General features: G+C 43.5%; 1 protein-coding gene and 1 long non-coding RNA gene across 5 annotated transcripts in view; one reads left to right on the forward strand and one right to left on the reverse strand.

Moving 5' to 3' along the window:
* The window catches only part of LOC119479299 (glutamate receptor ionotropic, delta-1-like), a 555,378-nt gene extending 552,863 nt beyond the window's left edge, over nucleotides 1-2,515 (forward strand). For all 4 annotated transcript variants that reach the window (XM_037754721.1, XM_037754723.1, XM_037754722.1 and 1 more), the window contains one exon: nucleotides 1,543-2,515. In XM_037754721.1, coding sequence (XP_037610649.1) covers nucleotides 1,543-2,006 — 464 coding nt within the window. In that variant the 3' untranslated portion in view covers nucleotides 2,007-2,515. The remainder of the gene's footprint in view (nucleotides 1-1,542) is intronic.
* The window catches only part of LOC119479302, a 117,831-nt gene that overhangs the window by 8,807 nt on the left and 86,948 nt on the right, over nucleotides 1-22,076 (reverse strand). The gene's annotated exons all lie outside the window — the stretch shown is intronic.

The following is a 22,076-nucleotide window of genomic DNA, read 5'->3' on the forward strand; positions in this document are numbered from 1 at the left end:
GCGGCTCCAAGGGCAGCGCTGGAAAATATACAGCACAAACATCACTGAACATGTTTTCTATTTCAGTTGAGTACATAAATCTAGAGAGCAAAAATATCTACCACAACTTACGTTACTTTAAACTAGGGCTGTCAAAGGTAACACCATAATAACGCAAATTCGTTTTAACGCCACTAATTTCTTTAACGCAACTTGTGATTTTTAGGTTGTTGCGGCTCAGTTTTAAAGCTAGAGTGAAGATACTGGTATCATATTAAACTAGAAAACCTGATGAATCCATCGGTACCAACCATGTCATACTAGCTGGTTGTAAAGGAGGCTAAATAGCGCTCCAATCTTGCACTAAATTTTGGCGAGGAAAAAACTGTCATGGCCACACGAGTCGCTTTATGATGAATCACATGCAGTTTGGGGCAAGTCAGGAGTTTGCCATGTTATGATTTGAGCATATTTTTGAGCATATCTCCTGCGGGGATGTCGGCGGCCCACCCGACCCGTCTTGAAACACGGACCAAGGAGTCTAACGCACGCGCGAGTCAGATGGTGCAAGCAAAACCCGTGGCGCAATGAAAGTGAGGCCGGCACACACCAGCTGAGGTGGGATCCCGGCCACGCGGGTCAGGCGTACCACCGGCCCGTCTCGCCCGCACTGTCGGGGAGGTGGAGCGTGAGCGCGTACGATAGTACCCGAAAGTTGCTGACGAGAGGTTAACGTCACGCTGCCGTAAAGTGGTATCGGTGCCGTTGTATCAGAGCCGTTTTGCGAGTACATGAGCACAGTATCGGTGCATCCCTAATTTGCATCAAGCAGCATATTTGCCCACTCCCATGTTGATAAGAGTATTAAATACTTGACAAATCTCCCTTTAAGATACATTTTGAACAGATGAAAATGCGCGGTTAAATATGTTAATCGATCGACAGCCCTATTTTAAACCATAAATCCAAAGTTATTTCTCTTATTACTTGGATTTTAAACCCAACGTACAATATCTGCCTGTTTTTAACGTGGAGATCCAGTCAACTGAAAGTCTTCTAGCAGGAATTCAAGATCCAGATTCGATCATAAAACAATCATTGCTTCACCAGAGGTCTCTCAATGCACCACATTTCATGAAAACCTTGAGATATATCCTGCTTAAACACAACAACAACAGCCTCTAACATCTTTACAACAAACCGCCGTCAGTCCGTTTGGCTCCAGGATTGTTTTTCTCCAGACATCAAACCTTTAATATTCACTGGCCAAGTTTGATTTCAAGGTGCACATATAGTACAAATTGGTTTCTGTGGCCTCAGTTCCCACTGGGCTCGTCGTACCCGACGACAAAAAGAAACTGCCCGATGGCGGTCCGTCAATCCAAAACTAAGGCCACGTCCTAAAACAGTGAGAATGACTGGAGCACCAGCAGACCTGAAACCAGTCTGAGAAACCGGCCCATCGCCAATCTCAGCCTCTGTGTCCCTCCTCCTTCCTCTCCTCCCTCCCCCCCTGTCTCTCCTCTGTCCTCTTCCACCCCCCCACTCCTCCTCCTCTTATAGGACAAGGAGGTGAATCTGGAACAGGTGCATCGTCGTATGAACAGTCTTTTGGACGAGGACTTGGCCCACAAGCAGATCCCCGGCCCCTCTATCGAGATCTCTGCGCTGGACATCGGCAGCATGCAGCCCAGCCAGGGCCTGATGCCGGGGCCGGAGTCCGTGCGGGACTATCCGCCCTCGGGCCTCGCTGTGACCACCTTCCTCCCCGGGGAGGGGGGGCCGCCTCCTCCTCATCCCCACCCTCACCATGGGGGGACCCTAGGCAGGACGCTACCTCTGTCCCAGGGCCATGGCAGCAACACGTTGCCCCTGCACCACCCTCTCAGCAGCACCAGCCTCAGCGGCACCATGCAGTGCAAACACAGGGCCCCCAACGGGGGGCTCTTCCGGCAGAGCCCTGGCAAGACACCCATGCCAATGTCCTACCAGGCAGTCTCCGGAGGACCCATACCCGAAGCCATTGAGGCCACCCACAGTACATCCATATAGAGATAGGAGGGGGACAGGAAGGGGTCAAACTGCAACGAGAAGTCTGGACTTTGGTCCGGCTTTGGATGTGAGGCGGGTTGGGGATCTCTAGAGGAAAATTATTATAGAAGGAAAAAAAACAAACATATATGTACAAAGTAAAAAGATTTTGTATCTCACTACCTGTTCAGAAAAAAACATGTTACAAAAAAAAAAAAAAGGCGGGGAGGCGGGCGGGTTGGCGGGTGTAATTTTTCTCTTGTACATATCTGTAAATACCAAGAGAACGAAGTGAGGTTAAAGTGTATTTTGAATATTCTCAATTTTTTGAAGTTGAGTTATAAAAAACAAACAAAAACGAGATAAAAAAAATATATATATACATTGATGAAAAAGTTATGACTGTTTGAATGGCTTTGTAAATTTTGTTCAATATGAAACAATGACGCGAAATTCATTGTGATTGTTTTCTAAAGTGCCGAAATTAAACGATGTCTCTCCACAACTCATCGATGTAAAACGACTACCCATGATGCACCGCTGTAGGGACATTTTTAGTGTTGGACACCTACTGTTATGCACCTCTGTACCAACCCTATATATATCTTCAGCATCGGACGGAAATTATCACAGGTTTTTTTTTTTTTTTCATTTGTATTAAATATATAATATACATTGTTTTGTTTTTTTCAAAAATCAAAAGTCTACATTCATTTTCTTACGTATAAATGGTGTATCGTTCAACAATGGGGGGGGTGGGGTGGGGACAAGTGGATTTTTATCTGGTTCATATTTTACACAGCTGAGTGGTTTGTTTTTATAGTACCTCTTTATTTGGCATCAGTACTGTCCAGGTGAGGAGTTTCAGTTTGTAAAGGGAGGAGAGACAGAGGAAGGACAGACTGGGAGGCTGCGATCACACCGACTGTTGACTGGATCCATTTATTTTTACTTTAGCTGTTGGGTTCTAGTATTGATAAGCTACGCTACTCAGCCCTCAAACGCAAACGAAGGCTGTGTTCAATGTCACTATGCTGGGTTTTGCAGTGTTAAGACTAGGGATGCACCGATACCGCTTCTTTTCAAACTGAGTACAAGTACTTACATTTGGGTACTCTCTGGTACCGAGTACCGATACGAGCACTTCTCTGTGCCAAAAGACCCTAGTTAACAGCCAGCTGGAGGGTGTGAGCGACACACGGCAGGCTGAGGAGTCCCACATACGAGGCGGTGCGCCATGACCGGCTCTAGGTCGGCTTGGAAAGGCTCGGGGCGAAGGAGTCTAACACACGCGTGAGTCAGAGGGTGCAAGCAAAACCCGTGGCACAATGAAAGTGAGGTCCGGCGCGCACCAGCTGAGGTGGGATCCTGGCCACGCGGGTCAGGCGTACCACTGGCCCGTCTCGTCCGCACTGTCGGGGAGGTGGAACGTGAGCGCGTACGATAGGACCCGAAAGTTGCTGACGAGAGGTTAACGTCACGCTGCCGTAAAGTGGTATCGGTGCCGTTGTATCGGACCATCCCGGTGCATCCCTAGTTAAGACTAACACACCCAGAGAGCAGGATGGTTGGGTATCATGAACCGGTTCTGAATCAACAGTCAATCCAAATTTAAAAGAGTGACGTGGCTCTAAAGATGGCAATGTAGGTCTGTCAGTTGGTCCAACAACTATTGGAGGGATTGTCATGAAATTGGGTACGAACATTCTTGACTGCTGAGTTTTCCTCTAGGACCACCAGCAGATCAACGTATCCTCATTAGGGCTGTCAAAGTTAACGCGATAATAACGCGTTAACACAAATTCGCTTTCACGCCACTGATATTTTTAAATGCATTGACGAAAACAATCTTTTGGAGGTTGTAGCAGCTCAGTTTTAAAGCTAGAGTTGTCATACTAGCTTGTCATGAAGGAGGTTAAATAACGCTCCAAACTTGAGCTAAATTAATCGATTGACAGCCCTAATCCCCATACAACAGTGCATATGATATCTTACGAAAAGTTATAACTCATTTTCCGGGAATTTTCCTACGAATGTCCAGCAACATGTCTTAATTCCCACTCTTTTCAAAATAAACCTCCATCTTCACAGGAAACTACTTGGTTATGTTTAGGAAAAGATGGTAGTTTGGGTTAAAATAACTACAGAAGTAGCGTTACTTAAATAAAGAAGTTATGTGCGAATAAATCAACGTTGACTTCTGGCCTCACACGGGGCACCAATATTTTTTGACCCACCCATCCACCCCACCCTCCCTACTCAGCGTTTGTCGCTCTTTATACTTCCTAGTTCATGGTTTCGCAGGTATAACTACGGACATTTTTGGTTACCAACTACAACTGCTGAAGACGAAAAACAAAGTTCGGATGCCAACTTTCATCCATCTTAGTTTGGTTTTCTCTAAATTGAGATTTCCAGCCTCACAGATCCAACAGTTGTTCAATTCTAATTGATTCCTGAACCAAAATGCAGTAATGCTGTTACACTTTGTGCATTTTGTCACTAGTATTGTATCTCACTGCTTACTGTCCGATACTCTCATTAACACTACAGGTACAGTCGGTGGTGTGAACGCAGCCAAACAGTCTCTGACCTTTTTGTTTTGTTATATTTAACCTGAAGAAAAAGAGTTGTGTAGAAAGAACTATCAGCTATATAGATATGTCTTTACTTTTTTATACTAGAGAATTTAATGTCAAAACACTTGTATACAGGTTGTCTCCTGCAAAGCAGTGCAGTTATTTTAGTCAGAACGAGTGAGTGAGTGAGTGAGTGAGTGAGTGAGTGAGTGAGTGAGTGAGTGAGTGAGCGAGTGATAGATAGAGAGAGAGAGGCCTCATATTCCCACAAGTCGTTCCTAATGAGATCCATTATCACCTGCAGGGATGACGGAGGGCGTCATTATCCAAAGTGCAATCAGAGGCTCGTGATGGTGGAGATTCTGCAGGTGCCATACCTCAACTGCTTGTAATATAGAGGGGGTCTGATTATGTTCGCTAAACCCTGGATTGTTTTTCTTTATGGAATACTGTATGATGATGATGATGAACCTTTATGGAAAACTATTTGAACAGAAAATATAAAACCACACACTTCACCCCTCCTTTTTCTTCTTCTGCTTTCATAAGTGCAATTAATGTGCATTTATGGGCCCTGATGGGTTTTGACTTTATTTCCGTTGGCTGTTTGGAAACGTGATCACACACAGAAGAGGTTTCTGGACATGAACAGCAGCTTTAACCAGCCAGCTCGCTGCTGTTTAAAGGTTTCTACTCCAAAAAGTTACACAAGTTTATGTCTGCAGAGGAAACCGAGAATGAAGGGCTTCATTCCTAAAATTCATTTTGTAGACAGGACACTAAGTCTCACTATATCCTACTGACTGATGATCGGATAGAAGGGAAATGGATCGCCTGGTTGACAAAACAGTGATCTGACGGATTTCTGTCAAACGTTTTTCATTTAAAATTGTAAAAATTAACTGCCAATGCATAACTGACTTTGTCCCAAATACCATCTTAATTCTTAACAACTCAACAATATAAACAAAACATTTATATTGTCAGATAAGAACGTCAATGTTGGACTATTCTGGATTTCGCTCAGTGATGGTTTTTATGTCTAATGCCAAAGTTGTTTTTTTTTAAATTGTCCCTTTCTACAATATCTATACAGTACATGGCAACTATGTAAGGGATAACGTACAGCGAGCCGGTCATTGTTTTATTAAGAAATAATAGAACGCTGTAATTGACCAATCAGAATCGAGTATTCAACACAGCCATGTAATAAAGAAAAGTAAAGGTCAGGGACAGATTGTGGTTATTGTTAAACAATGTTTAAAGTGAAGCATCTAAACACCACTTGGTGAGGGTTAGCCCAGTCGTTGACCTCCATGGATTACGCTCTGATTCGGTCACATGACATTTTCAACCCGATCTCACGGGAAGGCGTATAAATAGCACGATATTACAAGGTAATTTTTACGCCTCTTATCGTGTGTCGCAACAAAACTGCGTTAACGGGCTGCAGTTATGTTCAGGCAACAAAATCTTAAAATAAGTACGTAAACTAAGTAAAGTACGCACGGAAACAAACGTAATTTGAGTACGGAGAAAACGTCACTAACATAACTTCAACATAACTCAATAACACTTTGGAACACAAACACCAGTCTCCTGGTTGAAAGTCCTGTGTTTATTGGACCCATTATTTGGCCATTGGCTTTGTTGAATACTCGATTCTGATTGGTCAACCACAGCGTTCTACTGTCTGTTATTTCTTTACAACAGACCGTTGCTATGTATAACATACCGTTGCTATGGACGCAGCTCTGATGATGGAATCTGGCGGACCATTTTTGTGTCAAAATATTGATTTCTTCAGTAAGTAGCCGTGTAATAAGCCGGATAATGTACAGCTAGCGGGTCATTGTTGTGAAATAAACCCCTTCAGGCTTCGCCGCATCGCCCTGTCGGGGTTTATTTCAAAACAATGACCGGCTCGCTGTACATTACCCCTTATTTATTCTACATCACTAGCTCTGAGCGTCGCATATTCACACGGATTCGTTTCAGTCAATACAGGCGTACAAATGACACGCCAAAAGCAGGAACGACGTTCTTATTGCACGTGAAATGACTTGTTAATTATCGTGCCGTTCATACGCCATGATGAAACAAACACTTTAAATTCAAATATCTCCACAGACTGACAGACATGCTACACGCCCATCTACCATCACAGTACTTCCAGCAGTAGCACCAAGCGTTGGCATTGGACGTAAATCATTAGCGTTGAATTGTCCAATACGGACTAATTCTTGCACTGATTTGAAGTTCCCTAAAAAGATGAAATCAGTTGAGCCTGTTGATTGTAGGACCAATAAACTTCTTCTGGTGCTTTTAATCATCTGAGAAAAGGTTTAATGTGGATACAGATGTTGAACATGTGATCTTTTGTTGACTGTCACTTGCAGAAAATTACTTCTAATTAAATAATTTTCTCTGTTCAGAAAACCATGAATATATTAAATATCTGCCAAAGGGGGGTTAAAGGCTAATGTTCTGTTCCTGTGTGAATACAGATCCTCCAACAATTACATCAGATAAACTCAACCATGTGTTTCATTCTGGACTCTGAACACGCGTCGGAGGGTTTTTAGCGTCTGCCGGATCATCATCGACTCATCTGAACAGACTCTACATGGATGTTTTCTAACTGTGGCAGTACTCGCTCTCGTGAACCAACTTGCTTTTCACACTGTGCTCCACGACACGACGGACGGACGGACGGACGGACGGGCGGACTGTGAGGTTATCTGATTGGTCGGCAGAGAGGAAGTGAACAGGAAGTGTGTGTATGTGCTGGGGGCGGCTCCGTGCGTCACCCCTTTACGTTGAAACTCCAGCGCCCCGTCAGACGACGAAAACATGAACTGTCAAAAGCATATAGTCTGTCACCGTCCATCTAAGGGAGACCCTTATTTTATTTATGAATATGCTGCTTGGAGTTTCTTAATCTTTAATAAAGAAATATGGTTTACAGATGTGTTTCTGATGTCGTGTCAATGACAGCAGGATGTAGTTCTACTTGAGATGTGATTACATTATTGTGTAATAGTTACATCATGGCTTGGTTAGCACTAGGGCTGTCAAAGTTAACATGATAATTATAACGCCTTAACGCAAATTCATTTTAACGCCACTAATTTAATTTAACACATTAACGCAACTTGTGATTTTTAGGTTGTAGCGGCTCGGTTTTAAAGCTAGAGTGAAGATACTGGTATCATATGAAACTATAAAACCTAAAGAATCCATCGGTACCAACCACGTCATACTACGTTGTCGTAAAGGAGGTTAAATAACGCTCCAAACGTACACTACATTTGGGCGAGGAAAAACTGTCATGGTCATTTTCAAATAAGAGTGTAGGTGGTTTGAAACCCCATTTAAAACTTCAGTGAAACGAGGAGCGAAGAGCAACAATCTCTTGCTACAAGTGCGCTCTGCACTAAGACTACCATGTAGATAGTTTTCTATTAAACCTTGATATTACCCTCAGTGCTTCACAGAAGTTGATCCTTGCGTCTTTGCCATGACAACCAACATCATAAAGAAATGAAGGATTATACTATCTAAATACAAATTAACATATTTCACATCTTGAGGATGTATTAGGGCTGTCGAAGTTAACGCGATAATAATGCAAATTCATTGTAACGCCACTAATTTCTTCAACACTTTAACACAACTTGTGATTTTTAGGTTGTAGCAGCTCAGTTTTAAAGCTGGAGTGAAGATACTGGTATCATCTGAAACTATAAAACCTGATGAATCCATCGGTACCAACCATGTCATACTAGCTGGTCATGAAGGAGGTTAAATAACGCTCCAAACTTACACAAACCTTTGGAGAGGAAAAACTGTCATGTCCATGTTCAAAGGGGTCCCTTGACCTCTGACCTCCAGATGTGTGAATGTAAATGGGTTCTATGGGTACCCACGAGTCTCCCCTTTACAGACATGCCCACTTTATGATCATCACATGCAGTTTGGGGCAAGTTATAGTCAAGTCAGCACACTGACACACTGACAGCTGTTGTTGCCTGTTGGGCTGCAGTTTGCCATGTTATGATTGGAGCATATTGTTTTATGCTAAATGCAGTACCTGTGAGGGTTTCTGGATCAATATCTGGCATTGTTTTGTGTTGTTAATTGATTTACAATGATAAATATATACATACATTTGCATAAAGCAGCATATTTGTCCACCCCCATGTTGATAAGAGGATTAAATACTTGACAAAAATCTCCCTTTAAGGTTCATTTAGAACAGATAAAAAATGTGTGATTAATCGCGATTACATATTTTAATGGACTGACAGGCCTAGTTAGCACACATACTGTAAGATTCAAGTCAACAAATGTTCTTTTCCATTTCACAGCTATCGTCAGATGTCACTTCTCTTGGCAACAACATTGGAGCTGCAAAAAGAGGAAAGTACTTTGGACAACCAAACTTAAAGAGGATTTTGGGGTTTACCTATTCTCAGTGCAGTTTAAGGTGTTTTGTATTATTATAACTGTAGCATTAGACTAACGTTCAGATATAAAGCTGTCATCCAGAGGAACCATCAGCAGTATATACGTTATATATGACACATGAGGTTTTCCACTGACAGCAGGTAGAAGCCGCGATCAATTATTGATTCCACCTCCGTCATGAAGACGAGACGTACAGCGAATACCAAAAGTCTTCCCATCGTTTCACATGTTCCAGTTTACTGCCTCAAGGCCTGAAGAGAAAATCCATTAAAGTGACTTACTCTTAAAAAAAAAATACTTTCATTTGGATACTGGAAAATCAATGTGGAACCAGACGGCCGCCTGGTTGCTGAGTGTGCAATCACTCCACTTAATGCTCAGCAGAGAGAAACCTTTGCTTTGATAACAGCAGGACGTCGGCGTAGATAAGTCTCTCGCAGAAATAACTTTCTCTTCTTTGCAGAGGTTGGATCCAAGATTCTGCTTCAACTCTTCATTTAACTTAAAAGTGTTAAAAATGTATACCGACGCTGGTTTAGTGTTCAAAGGAGAGAGGAGTGAACGTGGAGACATCAGATGCTCAGCGTTTATCAAAATCTAATCTGAAGTGTCTGAGACATTACGATGATGTCCTCCGTCTCCCTCCTCGAGTTTAGTTTAAATCTGATGGATACAGATAAACCTATTATTATTAATACGTACTATTAATTTAGATACCCAATTAATCATTTAAGTGATTTCCATTTCCAGTCCACCCAATTTAACTTCCTCAAATGTTGAAATTTTCTGCTTTTTTACATCATAAATTGAATATTTTTTGAGTTTTGAACTGTTGGTCGGACAAAACCAGATCATCTGAAGACGTTGTATTAAACTCTACCAAAAAATAGTTATAAAAATGTAAATGATGGCTCAATAATTAACTTAATTAACTAATACATTTTAAAGAATATCATTAATTGCAGACCTACTTTGATGCATCACTGTTTCAAGTTTCACACAAGCGTGATCAGAAGCACCACACTTCACTGATAAACAAACAAGAAGAAGTGATTCATAGTTTCCAGAGAAACAACTTTCACCAAGATCAAGAAAATTGGAAAAATTAGTAAAACTACAAAATGCAGCGGAGATTAACGGGAAGAGGAAGAGAGACGGCAGAATAATGTCTCTGCTGATGCCACCGGCAGGTTTCTGAAGGAACGATTTGAAGCGTGAAGTTTGTTTATTTGCAGAGGAGATTTAATTTGGGTGAAGTGAGCAGAACCTGGGTGACCTGGAGGTGGTTAGAGAAGTTTTCTAGCCAGATGTAGAAGAAGAATCAAGTACGGCATTTTGGCCATTGCAATCTTGGTTTTTGTGCAACCAGAAGTGACATAAGAGGGCGGAGTTAAGTACAACCGAACACTGAATACGACATCTTTAGGCAACCAAAGATGTTATAATTAACTTTGATGAAGTGAAAACACACTAAAACATGGGACAACTCCCAGACCAGACAACGCCGTGGTAGCGACCTGTCAATCAGCAGGTAGCCCCGCCCTAAAGCATCCCCTGCTTTATGGTCTATCTGACTCTAAATGGGACCATCATTTACCAAAATGAACATCATGCTGTATTGAAGAAGACTTGAAACTAGAGATTGAGACCATAAACTCATGTTTACAATGTTTACTGAGGTAATAAATCAAGAGAGAAGTAGAAGATCATTTTCTCATAGACTTCTATAGAACCAGAGGAGTCGCCCCCTGCTGGCTGGTAGAAAGGATGCAGGTTTAAGGCACTTCAGCTTTGGCTTCACTTCTCAGACCTGGAGGTTGCCCACCGGGATAAATATAAGGTGATGTTCTGAGTATTATATACACCTGGTATATCCTGTACTGTGGAATCACACCAACGCTGAGCCAGAGACAGAGCGTCCCATCTGGGGGAGGACATGAAGCCTTTCACAGTTTCCCCCGTCTCTGCTGCATCCTGCCATCACTGCGCCTGGCAGAAAACATCCTCTGCTCTGTCAATTAGGGGGGAAGATTTAGTCTGACGCACCGAGGGAGGAGGATTTAAACCGACACACTGGGACGTGCAGGATGTCAGCTGTCCTCTGGCTTTAAAGTCATCCCCCACCGTGTTTCCCTGTCACCACTCTCTGGCTGACTTGGCTAAATGGTTACACGGCCGCCGCCTGCGTCGCAGACAGACTGACACGCCGGCGGAGAGAATATCTGATTGGTTAACTGGCGAGGTGCCTGGTTGGCCCGGCGGTTCGGCGAGTGGTCGGAGAAACGACTGACTGGCTGGGTCACGGAGTGACAAAGATGTCTTTGGATGAACTAAATGACGGAGAGACAGATGGATGGACGGACGGCAGCAGACCAGATTGTCCCAAAGACAAATAAAGAAGGAAGGAAAACAATCCGTACAGACTTCCTCTCTCATTTAATCGCCGATTACATCCAAACCTTTTGTCCTTTTGTTCCCCCGAAGCAAACCCTGCTAAAATATTCATGGCTTATCTGCTGTCCTGGTACTGCTTCACTTTAGAGCACTTAGTGCTTTATATGACACGCTCCTCTTCCTCCTCGTCCTCTTCCTCCTCCTCCCTGCTGCTGAGTTGTGCCGACCGGATAAAACCCCTCATTACTCACTTTACTTCCAGCAGCTGGAGGAAATAAAAGCCAATGGGAGGAATGTGAGAGTCCAGTTGTGCAGGGCAGTTATGGGCCGTTATATGGTTAACGGCCAGGCCGCTGTCACGCGCCGGGGACGGGTCAGCGTCTGTAAATCAAAGCGGCGGACAGCGTGAAGCCGCCGGGTTATTTTAACGTGGCGGAGCCGTGCACATGAAATAGCGAGTGGGGCGACTCTGAAGGCACACGGGCGTGAAATGGAGGTTAGACCATCGCCATTAATATGCAGATTCACTAAACAGTGCTTTAAGATCCTGCCATCCGTGCTTGCTATGCACTTACTGAAGATATGAAGTCCAGGAGGACACATTAAAGCTGCTCCGAGCTCTAATAAAAGTTGCTAGCATGTTCTCTATTAGCCCCGAGTTCATGTATTATCAGGAGATGTGAGCCACAGAGGAGCTCAGCTTCAGCTTCAGTGCTTCTGGAAGAGAAATCCCCAACCAAGTCTGAAAAACCCAGAAGGTGGTTTAACAACACTTCCTGCAGTTTACCAAAGATTTTACAGAATCAAAAATATTCAAGAGGAGAGGTGTGCATGCTGCTTTTGTTGTTATATCAGCATCTTATAGTCTAATGTTAGTATTTATTAACCCCTCACTCACTTCATTGGTTTAGAACATCTCACCAAAAGACTAGAGTTGACAGCTGACACATTTACTTAAGTATTGATTAATGTGTGTTCTTCTTATGAATAAAGAAATCAAAACAAATGTTCCATTATTTTATATTTCTTGCATCTTACAAAATGAGTAGAGAGATCTTTGACTTCCAGCTTCCAGCATCTTTGTTTTGGACCAAAGAGTCATAACAGGCTATCAATATTTCCCATCATGCAGCAGTACTTAATGTTTGTTTTTATGTTAAAATATCACTGTTACGGTTTAAAGTCTCATATTTATACTCATATAATATATTCAGTATTCCTGAAACAGAAGTACAGAAGTTTAACTCTGTGACTGGACTGCGTGATAATACGAGCGGTTTCTGAACATATGAGGTTTATTATAAAACATATTCTCATTTGATGAAACACGCTGGATGCAAAGTCTCTAATAAAAGCAACGATTTGACATGTGGAATTAAAATGTTAATAAAAAAATGAAATATGAATGTTCTGTGGTTCAGTGTGTCTGCAGTACGCTGCTTAATAATTACACTAATTACTCACTATGTTGATTGGTGATGATTCTAGAAACCGTAGAGCGTTAGAGTCTGCAGCTCTTTGAGAGCCGCTCTCTGCAGTGATGGACGGTGTTGTTAGAGGAACACAGACCGTCAAGATGCTTCTTGGCTCAAACACACACTCTGGACGCTACGCTATCACTCCTGCAGGAGGGTGGGGGGGGGGGGGGGGGGGGGGGGTTTGCAACAGGGAAGAAGTGATTTCATGTTCTCACCGCCTCCGTCTCCTCCTCTTCACTCTGTTCCTGTTTTTCTCCCTCAGTCCACATTTGAACGTCTCTATTTCTTTCTTTCTTTTCTGCCTGCATCCACCACTCATCATCATCATCATCATCTTCCTCTGTCTGATCCCTGCTGCTGTCTGCACAGAGTCCACCCTCCACTCAGCTCACAGTCAGTCAGCTGTTAGACAGAGAAGCTCCAGAGCAGCAGCATTCAGAGGGATGAAGAGAAGAAGCTAAAGGGGGGCGGAGGACTGATTAACTCCTCCCGACCAGCCCTCCTGACATGCCAGAAACGTTGGTCGGTGGTCCACAGACTCTCTTACAGTTGAAACAGAGCCACGAGCTGACTCCCCAACGCCAGTGCCTAATTACCTTATGGTAATACATGGTACGGTGTATGCACTGTAAGCTTTAGTGGGTGTTGAGGCTGCAGGCAGGAAGCTGAGCAGCGGGGATCAACCATCCTTTAGTATGTTGGTGAGGGCGGCAGGGCGGCCTCATCACGCCATTCACTCAGTGATGGAGGAGAAGAAGAGGTTTCTGAACCCTCTCCAGCTCCTCAGAGAGGCCTTTTGTCAGCCCCCCCGCCCCCGACTGGGCCGGAGTACTCGAAGATCGGACGAGTGAAGGTCAGGGATATTTGTTTCAGAACGTCACGAGGGTGACTCATCGGTTCTTTTGGCAATGCTGAAGTAACAGATTATTGGCTGAGTGTTTGAGAGCGTATAATGACATGACAGACCGGATGATATCTGAACTCAGTTTAAAGGACTCTACGGCTGTTTTGACCAGAAATTGTCGGAGATGGAGGAGAGGCACTGAGGCACTGATTGCCATATCCATGGTCTTAGAAAATCCAAGGAAGAGACCCCATCAGGAACTCAGTGAATGTGAGGTCATCGGCATATTTCATTGTCATGTATATGACAAAGAGCAATAAGGACAAAAGCCCCCTCTTGGAGGACATTCATGTTTTAGGTTTTACAGGAAGTCTAAAGATCACTTTTAATCACTTTGGCTGCTGGTCAACACCTGGATGTCACCTGTAAGTGCTCCTTAGTGCAGATTTAAAGAGTGTTTTATGACTGACGTGTCTGACAGTGGAGCCTCAGGGCCTGACGTTCAATCACTGACTGGAGCAGCCCTCTCGTTCTCAGATGTGACCTATAGGCCATATAGGTTATAATGGAACACCTGACTTTTATGTCAAAGTGCTTCAAAGTGACATTTATATCACACTGCAGCACCAGATTGACCTGGAGCGCCTCTGACATCTGAAATCACTTCATTTGTAACCCACTTTAGAGGAACTGCCATCACACATCATGTATTTGACTGAGCTGAAGAGCTGGAGCCCTTTTTCTGAATCACCGTCCGAACAAACAAACAAACAAACAAACAAACCAACCAACGCCGGTGAAAACATTACCTCCTTCAAGGCCAAAATTTAAATATGTATTTATTTGTTATTTTTTGTTTTACAAAATTAGTAAAACAATGTCTTAGTCAGGCCTGATGTTGCCTTATACAGGAAAGACGTCACACAGTGAGACACACAGTTTGTTAATTAATCACTGGTATCGGATCGGTACTCGGTATCGGCCGATACCCGAAGCCCAGGTATCGCTATCGGTGTAAGGACTGAAAAAGTCAGATCTGTGCATCCCTAGCTGTAAGCTGTTAGCTCCGTGCAGGACTGTGCTGCTTACCGGCTGCTAACCGCTAACGTTAACTAGCTCTCGTCCTGTCGATTTCAACACAGGAGGTTACCATACATCATGGTGTGTTCAGGCCGTATTCAGTAAAAATGAGTATTGTAGTGAAGGTAAATAATAACGCTATCATGATGTGTTCAAATGTAATCTCGTGAATTAAAACTTGAATGACTCCAGTTGTTTGAGATGTACGGTAATAAAGTAGTGGATGTTGAAGTACATGGGATTTATTGTTTTACTTTTGTTTTATGCCATGGTATCTAAGTGGTATTGAGAATCGTGGAATTTCACTAGTATTGGTATCGACTACTAACTTTCTGGTGTGGTGACATCACTAGATGACACCTTGGACTCTGGGAAACTGTGATGGACCTTCTCATTGTCTTCTCATATTGTATTAACAAAGACATTTAAGTCAAAACAACTCAACCTATATAAATAACAACTCTTCAATCGCCATGAAAAACGTCCTCCTGGCAATTAATCTAAAATATGCCAAATGACGTCTTTGGAAAAATGACACTTTTCTCCCAAAACTTTTTTTTAACACTTTAAGACTATGCAGAAAAAACTATACAAGATGTGTTTTAATATTTGAACTTCCTTCAAACATTCCTTCACTAAGTCCGTCCCGTTTCTGTTCTCAACATTACACAGACCAACTCTCGGTCCAGTATTATTTGTAGCTGCCAGAACCAGATCTGCACCGCTGGAGTCCAATCTGAGCCGTACACCACCTGGATGTTCTCTTAAATCCCATTCTTCAGACGGATTATACCTTCCAATCAGAGGAAAAAACCACCTCCAACCAAACAAAATCCTCAAAGGAGACATTCACCACAGGCTGATGTAACTGTGCCTCATACTATTACACCACTGTTAGAGCTGCACAGCGCTGCCAGGGGAACTGAATAGACTTTGAAAAATGCCACGCAAAACATATTTAGCAGCCCATTTCTTTGCTGAATACGGTGATTTTGACAAACCCGAGATGCCTGCACACACAGCTGTCTCTGCAGTATTTATCTCTCGGCTCCGATACACGGCCTGAAAGATAAATTGAAGAGTTTTGTTATTTTGAAAAGAATAAAAGATTATTGCTGACAGGCGATTTAATTTGTTCGCCTAAGAAGCTGTCAGATACATCTTCTCCACTCAGGGAACAAATGGCACCCTCCTGTGATTCTGAACATTGCAGTCATCACTTTTGTATTCTTGATATGTTCAGGATGTTCACAGAAAGACGGTCTGGAGGACTTGATCATTAATTAAAACGGCACTAAAGCTTGTGTGTATTTATCCTGATTTCACTCCGTGGCCTCTCGTGAGATGACGGTAATGTCGTCACAGCAGGCATCAACAGAATCTCCTGAACGTTACAGTCCTGTTGTTCTGACAAACAGCCGATAGCGGTTCACTTTGACAATTGTATCGCCGCCTCGAACAGCCAACTGGCAAACAAATAGACAGACAGATCTCCCCTTTGTTTGGAGAAGCTTTGGACAAGACAGACAGAGTTTAACCTTTGTAATGAAACACCTTGAACCTATTTTTTACTTGGCATTGCCATGCAATCTGCATCTGTATTTACATTCAATTATCAAGCGAATATTAAGCAAACTTTTAAAATAGCAAATTAGGCGGATTTCCATCACCTGGTTTGGTGTGAAAAATCTCAGCTACAGCGTAGTTTGGTCAGAAGTTGGCGCTATAAGCTACGCATGACTTTAATCTACCATTAAAAAAGAGTAGAAGAAGAAGTAGAGGTTGTGAACCGGAAACTGAACAAGTCGGCTTGACCATCTACGAGAGAAAGATGGAGAGAGGCCTTCAGGAATTTGTTTCAATTTGCCATTCCAGGCATAAAAGTAGACCTGCGATGATGAATATGTTGCATTTTGCTTATAAATGACGTCCTGGGTGATGTATTTTTATGCTGTTTGAGCGCTAAGCATTGATCATATGAGAGAAAAACTCATTGTTGGGAGACAACAGAATGTATATGAGCATTAAAAGAAAGGTTAGCGTCGGCTGCAGACTCGGTGTCCAACCCTCAGACCTTCTTGCTGTGAGGTGACGATAATATTTAAATGTTACCGCCGTCAGTCCGCTGTGGAGGAGTGGGTGCATCCTGGAGGTTATCAGGCGGGCGGCTTCCAGCACAGACGTCGGGTTAAATCAGACCCTCCACATCCTGGAGCCTCATCAAAACTCTGCTCTCACTCCCACTAAACTGTGACTCATATTCCACCGTCAGCCCTCGTTTTCTACAGCAGGCAGGACGTCTCCGTCTCCGTTTCCTCACATCACCTCCGACACGCTGAATCAAACCGTCATCCTGCTACATAAACATAGGGCCTCCGCCGCTCTCATTAGCATCCTGTTACTGCAGCATGTGAGTTAAATGTCTTTTGTTCCAGACTCATCTTCAATCGAACGTTATTCAACCAGCGTTGAGGCTTACGTTATACCAAACCACTTTAAGACAAGGTCATTTTAGGGAGTAACTACAGAGATGGTTACCTAAGTGACTGAGGCGATAAGAATACTTTGCTCATCCTTTTCTAACGTTTTGAACAAGGTAATTATGGGAAAAACATATAATGAGGCAGCACGGAAAGGCGTTTAAATGCCACAATGATGCACAAGACTTAAGTGGTCCTACTGGGAGGGTTGATTCACCTCAAAAACATATGATCCTCTGATTTACAGACATCTCTTTATACATCCATGGCCACAGACTCATTGGCGTTTTCAGTCCAATATGGCAGCAGCGCCACCGCAGCGTCATGTTGTCAAAAAAGCACCAGAGTTTGGCCTCTTTGCTTTAATGTTTAGCGCTGCACGCTGTGCTACGTGCACCGATTGGCCCGTTATACGTCAGCCCAAAGAAAGAAGCGAGATGATGAACGTATGTCAGCGTGAAGCTGCAGAAGTGTTTTTAACACCGTGCTGCGTCTTTGTGTTTCCATCACAACACAACAATCACTCTCATGTTCCCGCTCTGACCCAACAACCCCTCACATCTCCCTTCTCTGTTCCTAACACGCCTCCAACACGTAGATATGCGTCACCTCATTGGTCTTTGCAGTTTCTCTGCGTATTCACTCAGCCACAAACACCATGAAGCTTTTGACCACATGCAAAGACAGAAACTGCGACAGCGAGGGAGTCATCTCACCCTCATTCCCCCGGCTTTGTCTCACCTCCTTCAACATCGTCTCTCAGATCTTTTCCACATGAAAAGACCTGAACTCTGACAGCTGTTTCTCTTTACTGCCTTTGTGTTTCTCTATAATGTAGCTGCTGATAGTCCAGATTATCCCCCAGCCCCCTCCTATATGTTTAAACTCCTCTGAGTGTTCCTCTATCCATCCATCCTTCTCCTACACTAACAAAGCTCCTTAAACTCTCATCAGCTAACTCAACCTTTGCTTTGTGGGGTGTCTCCCTTCATTTATCTCTCCATCTATTGCCATTCATGCTCCTTCTATGCAGCACATACATCCCTCAGCTTTAAAATGCAGCTCTCTGTGCTCCACATGCCGAGCAGGAGCCAAGTTATGGGCTCGTATTGTTGAATATCCACAGCACGGTATAGCTTGGCTCAACTCGCTTTTGGTACTTTTCTCTATTTTGTTCTCTTGCTGGATCATTTTATCAACAACCAAACAGAGGAACGTCTGGACTTCGTCAATAGTCCACGGGCTGCCATTTTTATAAATCTAGGTCGAGTGAATAATAAATTGGAGTTGCTCTTGACGAGCTTGGCTATTTAAAAATGGCGTGTTTCTGTAGGAAGTTCCGTGTCGCACAGGCGACAATTCTCTCTATCCAATCAGTAGTCTGCAGTGTTTTCGAGTATTGGCTCAGCTCGCTTGGAACCTTGACTAAGGTAACTCCAAAAAAAATAGTACCAGGTGCAATCCACAACTTTTGCCGAAGGAAAACCAAATGGTTCCAAGCGAGTCGAGCCGTTCCATGCAGTGGAAATGTGGCTTAGGTGGACACGTATCCATACTGAGGAGTACTGCGGTAAAAATGTCGGCTAACTTAACTTGATTTTAATGTCATTGAACGTCAGGGTTTTCTTCTCTGCAACGTAGCCTCATACAACGGTTCGTATAATATATTACGAATAGTTATTCCTCATTTTCCCTGCGTTCTCCTATGAATGTCCAGCAACACGTCTTTTCAAAATAAACTTCAGTCGTCACAGGAATACCTTAGTTCAGTTTAGGAAAAGACGACGGGCTTGGGATAAAATAACAACAGAAGTGGCGTACCTTAAGTACGGAAGTTACGTGACAAATAAGTTAACGTCTGGGTTAAAAAATAACTACGAAAGTAAGTACGGAAGTAAGTATGGAAGTTACGTGACAAGTCAACATCTGGGTTCAAGTAACTAAGGAAGTGGCGTTACTTAAGTACGGAAGTGACGTGACAAATAAATCAAAGTTGACTTCTGGCCTCACACGGGGCACCAATATGGTGAAAGTCTGGTGTTTTTAAACCCACCCATCCACCCTGACCTCCTCCCTACACGGCGTTGTTTCATGATTACGTGGACAAACTTATTTTCCGGGATGTATATACGAATGACATACTTGTCGTAGGTATAGCTACAAACAGTGTATGAGACCAGGCTGACCCAAAATCACAGCTCTTGTGATTTGAAAAATATACTCTTCCAAATTGTGATTTTGATATAAAAACGTTTCAGTCCTACGTGGAGGTCTAAATGAACCCAAGTCGAGATGGCGTCGGTCCGTCCAAACCAGAAAACACCTTTATAGAAGAATGACTCACGACATTCTACACGGTATATATATATATCAGTGTGATTCACCGTGGACGCCACGTGTTTTCTATACGACTCACCACAATGGCCACACAGCCACGTTAAGGGTTCACAGAAAGAGGCCCGATGGTCATTACGAAGATAAAAAGCCGCCTATTGTCCTTGACCACACTGAGACTTATTACGGGCTCTATTCTTGGAGGGAAAAGTGCCACTTGCAGAGTGTGAGTGCCCGGCTTCAATGGTGTCAGTCATTTGCAAGTGAAAAGGTGATATATCAAGGAGGATAATGGCCGGGCTTAAAGGGAAGAGGGAGGAAGAGGATGAGGAGGAGGAGGGAGGAAGGGGAGCGATGAGAGTCAGCATGATGAACCGTATAATTAGCCTCTCGCCTCCGTGTGTGTGTGTGTGTGTGAGTGTGAAGAGAGACGGCTTCAGTGTGTCTTTACATTTACTGTAGTTTTATAGTTTTGTAGAGAAACAGGCGTTTTGTCACAGATATTAACGTATCTAATGTACACCGTTCGACTGAAAGGTGACGTTTACGATTTATTTTATCACTGATACAGGTACGTTGGGTCCAACAGGACGGGATTCATTAAAGTGAGATTATGCATCTTTTAAAGGAAGTAACATTAACTGTATATAAGAAGTGGACGTGGTCACCGTCACCGTCACCCATTGGTTTGTGGACGACTGTTTTGAAGCCTGAAGTTTGGCTTTTTGGCCGTCGCCAAGGGGGAGTTAAGTACAACCGAACGCTGAATAAGACATTTTCAGGCGATTCTACAAGTGACTCGATATTCTGATTTATTGCGTTATTCTTGTTAACTTTTTTAACACTAGACCATTAAGGGAAAAAGTTCACTTCTAGGGACTTTTACTTTGAAAAATCTCTAAATGAATCCAGTAAAAATGTTTGATTTTCATCATATAATTAGTCAGAGATGTAATGTTTTATACTTCTGAAGAAAATGTGATACATAGGTGAATTGATTTTGTTCCCACCCGTAGAGGACTGTCGGACATCACACACAAAATTAAAGTTCTACGTAGCTTTAAATACAAAAATACCAATAATCCCACTGCGTGGCCTCAGATGAGCCTCACACTGAGGGTAAACAATAGTGTATATTTTATGTATTTATGTATCTATGCACTGCATATCTGCTGTTGTTTTTAATGAAGGCTGCAGGGTTAGAAGGAGAGAAGTAAATCCATCGGGGCAGCTGCCTTTCTTTAAAATTGTTTGACCTGAACTGAACCTCGATGAGATGCTTCGGGTTACAGATGTTTGGAGTCGGTTGGACTCAGAGTTGACCGAGGCTCTGCTCCGATTTAAAAACGAGAATATCAGAACAAACTACTGCTAGAGACGACGAGCAGAGCTTCTAGATAGACTGAAGATGACGACAGAGAGCGCCGCCCCCCCTGTGGTCGATGTCATAAACCCCCCCACCTGTAGCGCCACCCTGCTCCATGTGGCATCCTGACATTTGTTTCGACGGAGGGGAAGGCTTTTGGCGTTCACCCCGGGAGCCGACTCAACGCGCGCATGCCAACAGCTCCGGGGGGCTTATCGTGACACGGTGCCAGTCGCCACGGAGACGCTGGCGACCTTGAGAAGTAATTTGGTGGATCAATATTTGCCGGGTAGAAGAAGAATGAGGCGGGAGAAGGTGGAAGGAGAAGAGGAGGAGAGGAGGAGGAGAGGAGAGGATGAGCACGTTGGAATGCAGTTTGACAAAAAATTAAGGGATGAGCGTGTGTGTGTGTGTGTGTGTGTGTGTGTGTGTGTGTGTGTGTGTGTGTGTGTGGCGACAGGTGGAGGATGGCGGCGGCGGCGGTATGTGAAGGCGGTGCATTCATTAGAACAATGAGCCACGGCGGGTTTCCTTTTCCTTCAACAGATTGTTACTGTGAGTGAAAACCTCGTCAGCTGCTCACACACGATGGAACCGGTGAACTGCTGCTCGCCGTCGCCACTAATAAGTTTATTTAAAGCAGCAACAGTCGGGAGCTTCTCCAGACATCAGACATCAACCACACACAGATATAGATATAAAACCAGGAGCAGCTCCTTCACCTCAGGGCCGGGGGATTATTAACCTCTACGTGGAACTTTCAGCTGATCGTTTAAAGACTCATCACTTTGTTGGAACTACAGAAACACTCACAATGAGCTCTCCCGAAAGAAAGTACAGACTGAAACATGTCATATTTACGGCGTAAACAACACGGCACCGCCCTCTTTTAATATATACAGGCTTACCGGGGCTCAATCCCCAAGGGGCCCACGCAATCTGGGGTTTTTGGCCGTCGCCATCATTTTGGCATTTGGCATTTTGGTTTTTGGCGTTCTGCATAATAAGTAGCTATGTGCTTCTGTTTACAGCTGTGTGCGT

Source organism: Sebastes umbrosus, chromosome 20 (assembly GCF_015220745.1).
Source record: "Sebastes umbrosus isolate fSebUmb1 chromosome 20, fSebUmb1.pri, whole genome shotgun sequence".
Lineage (NCBI taxonomy): Eukaryota > Metazoa > Chordata > Actinopteri > Perciformes > Sebastidae > Sebastes > Sebastes umbrosus.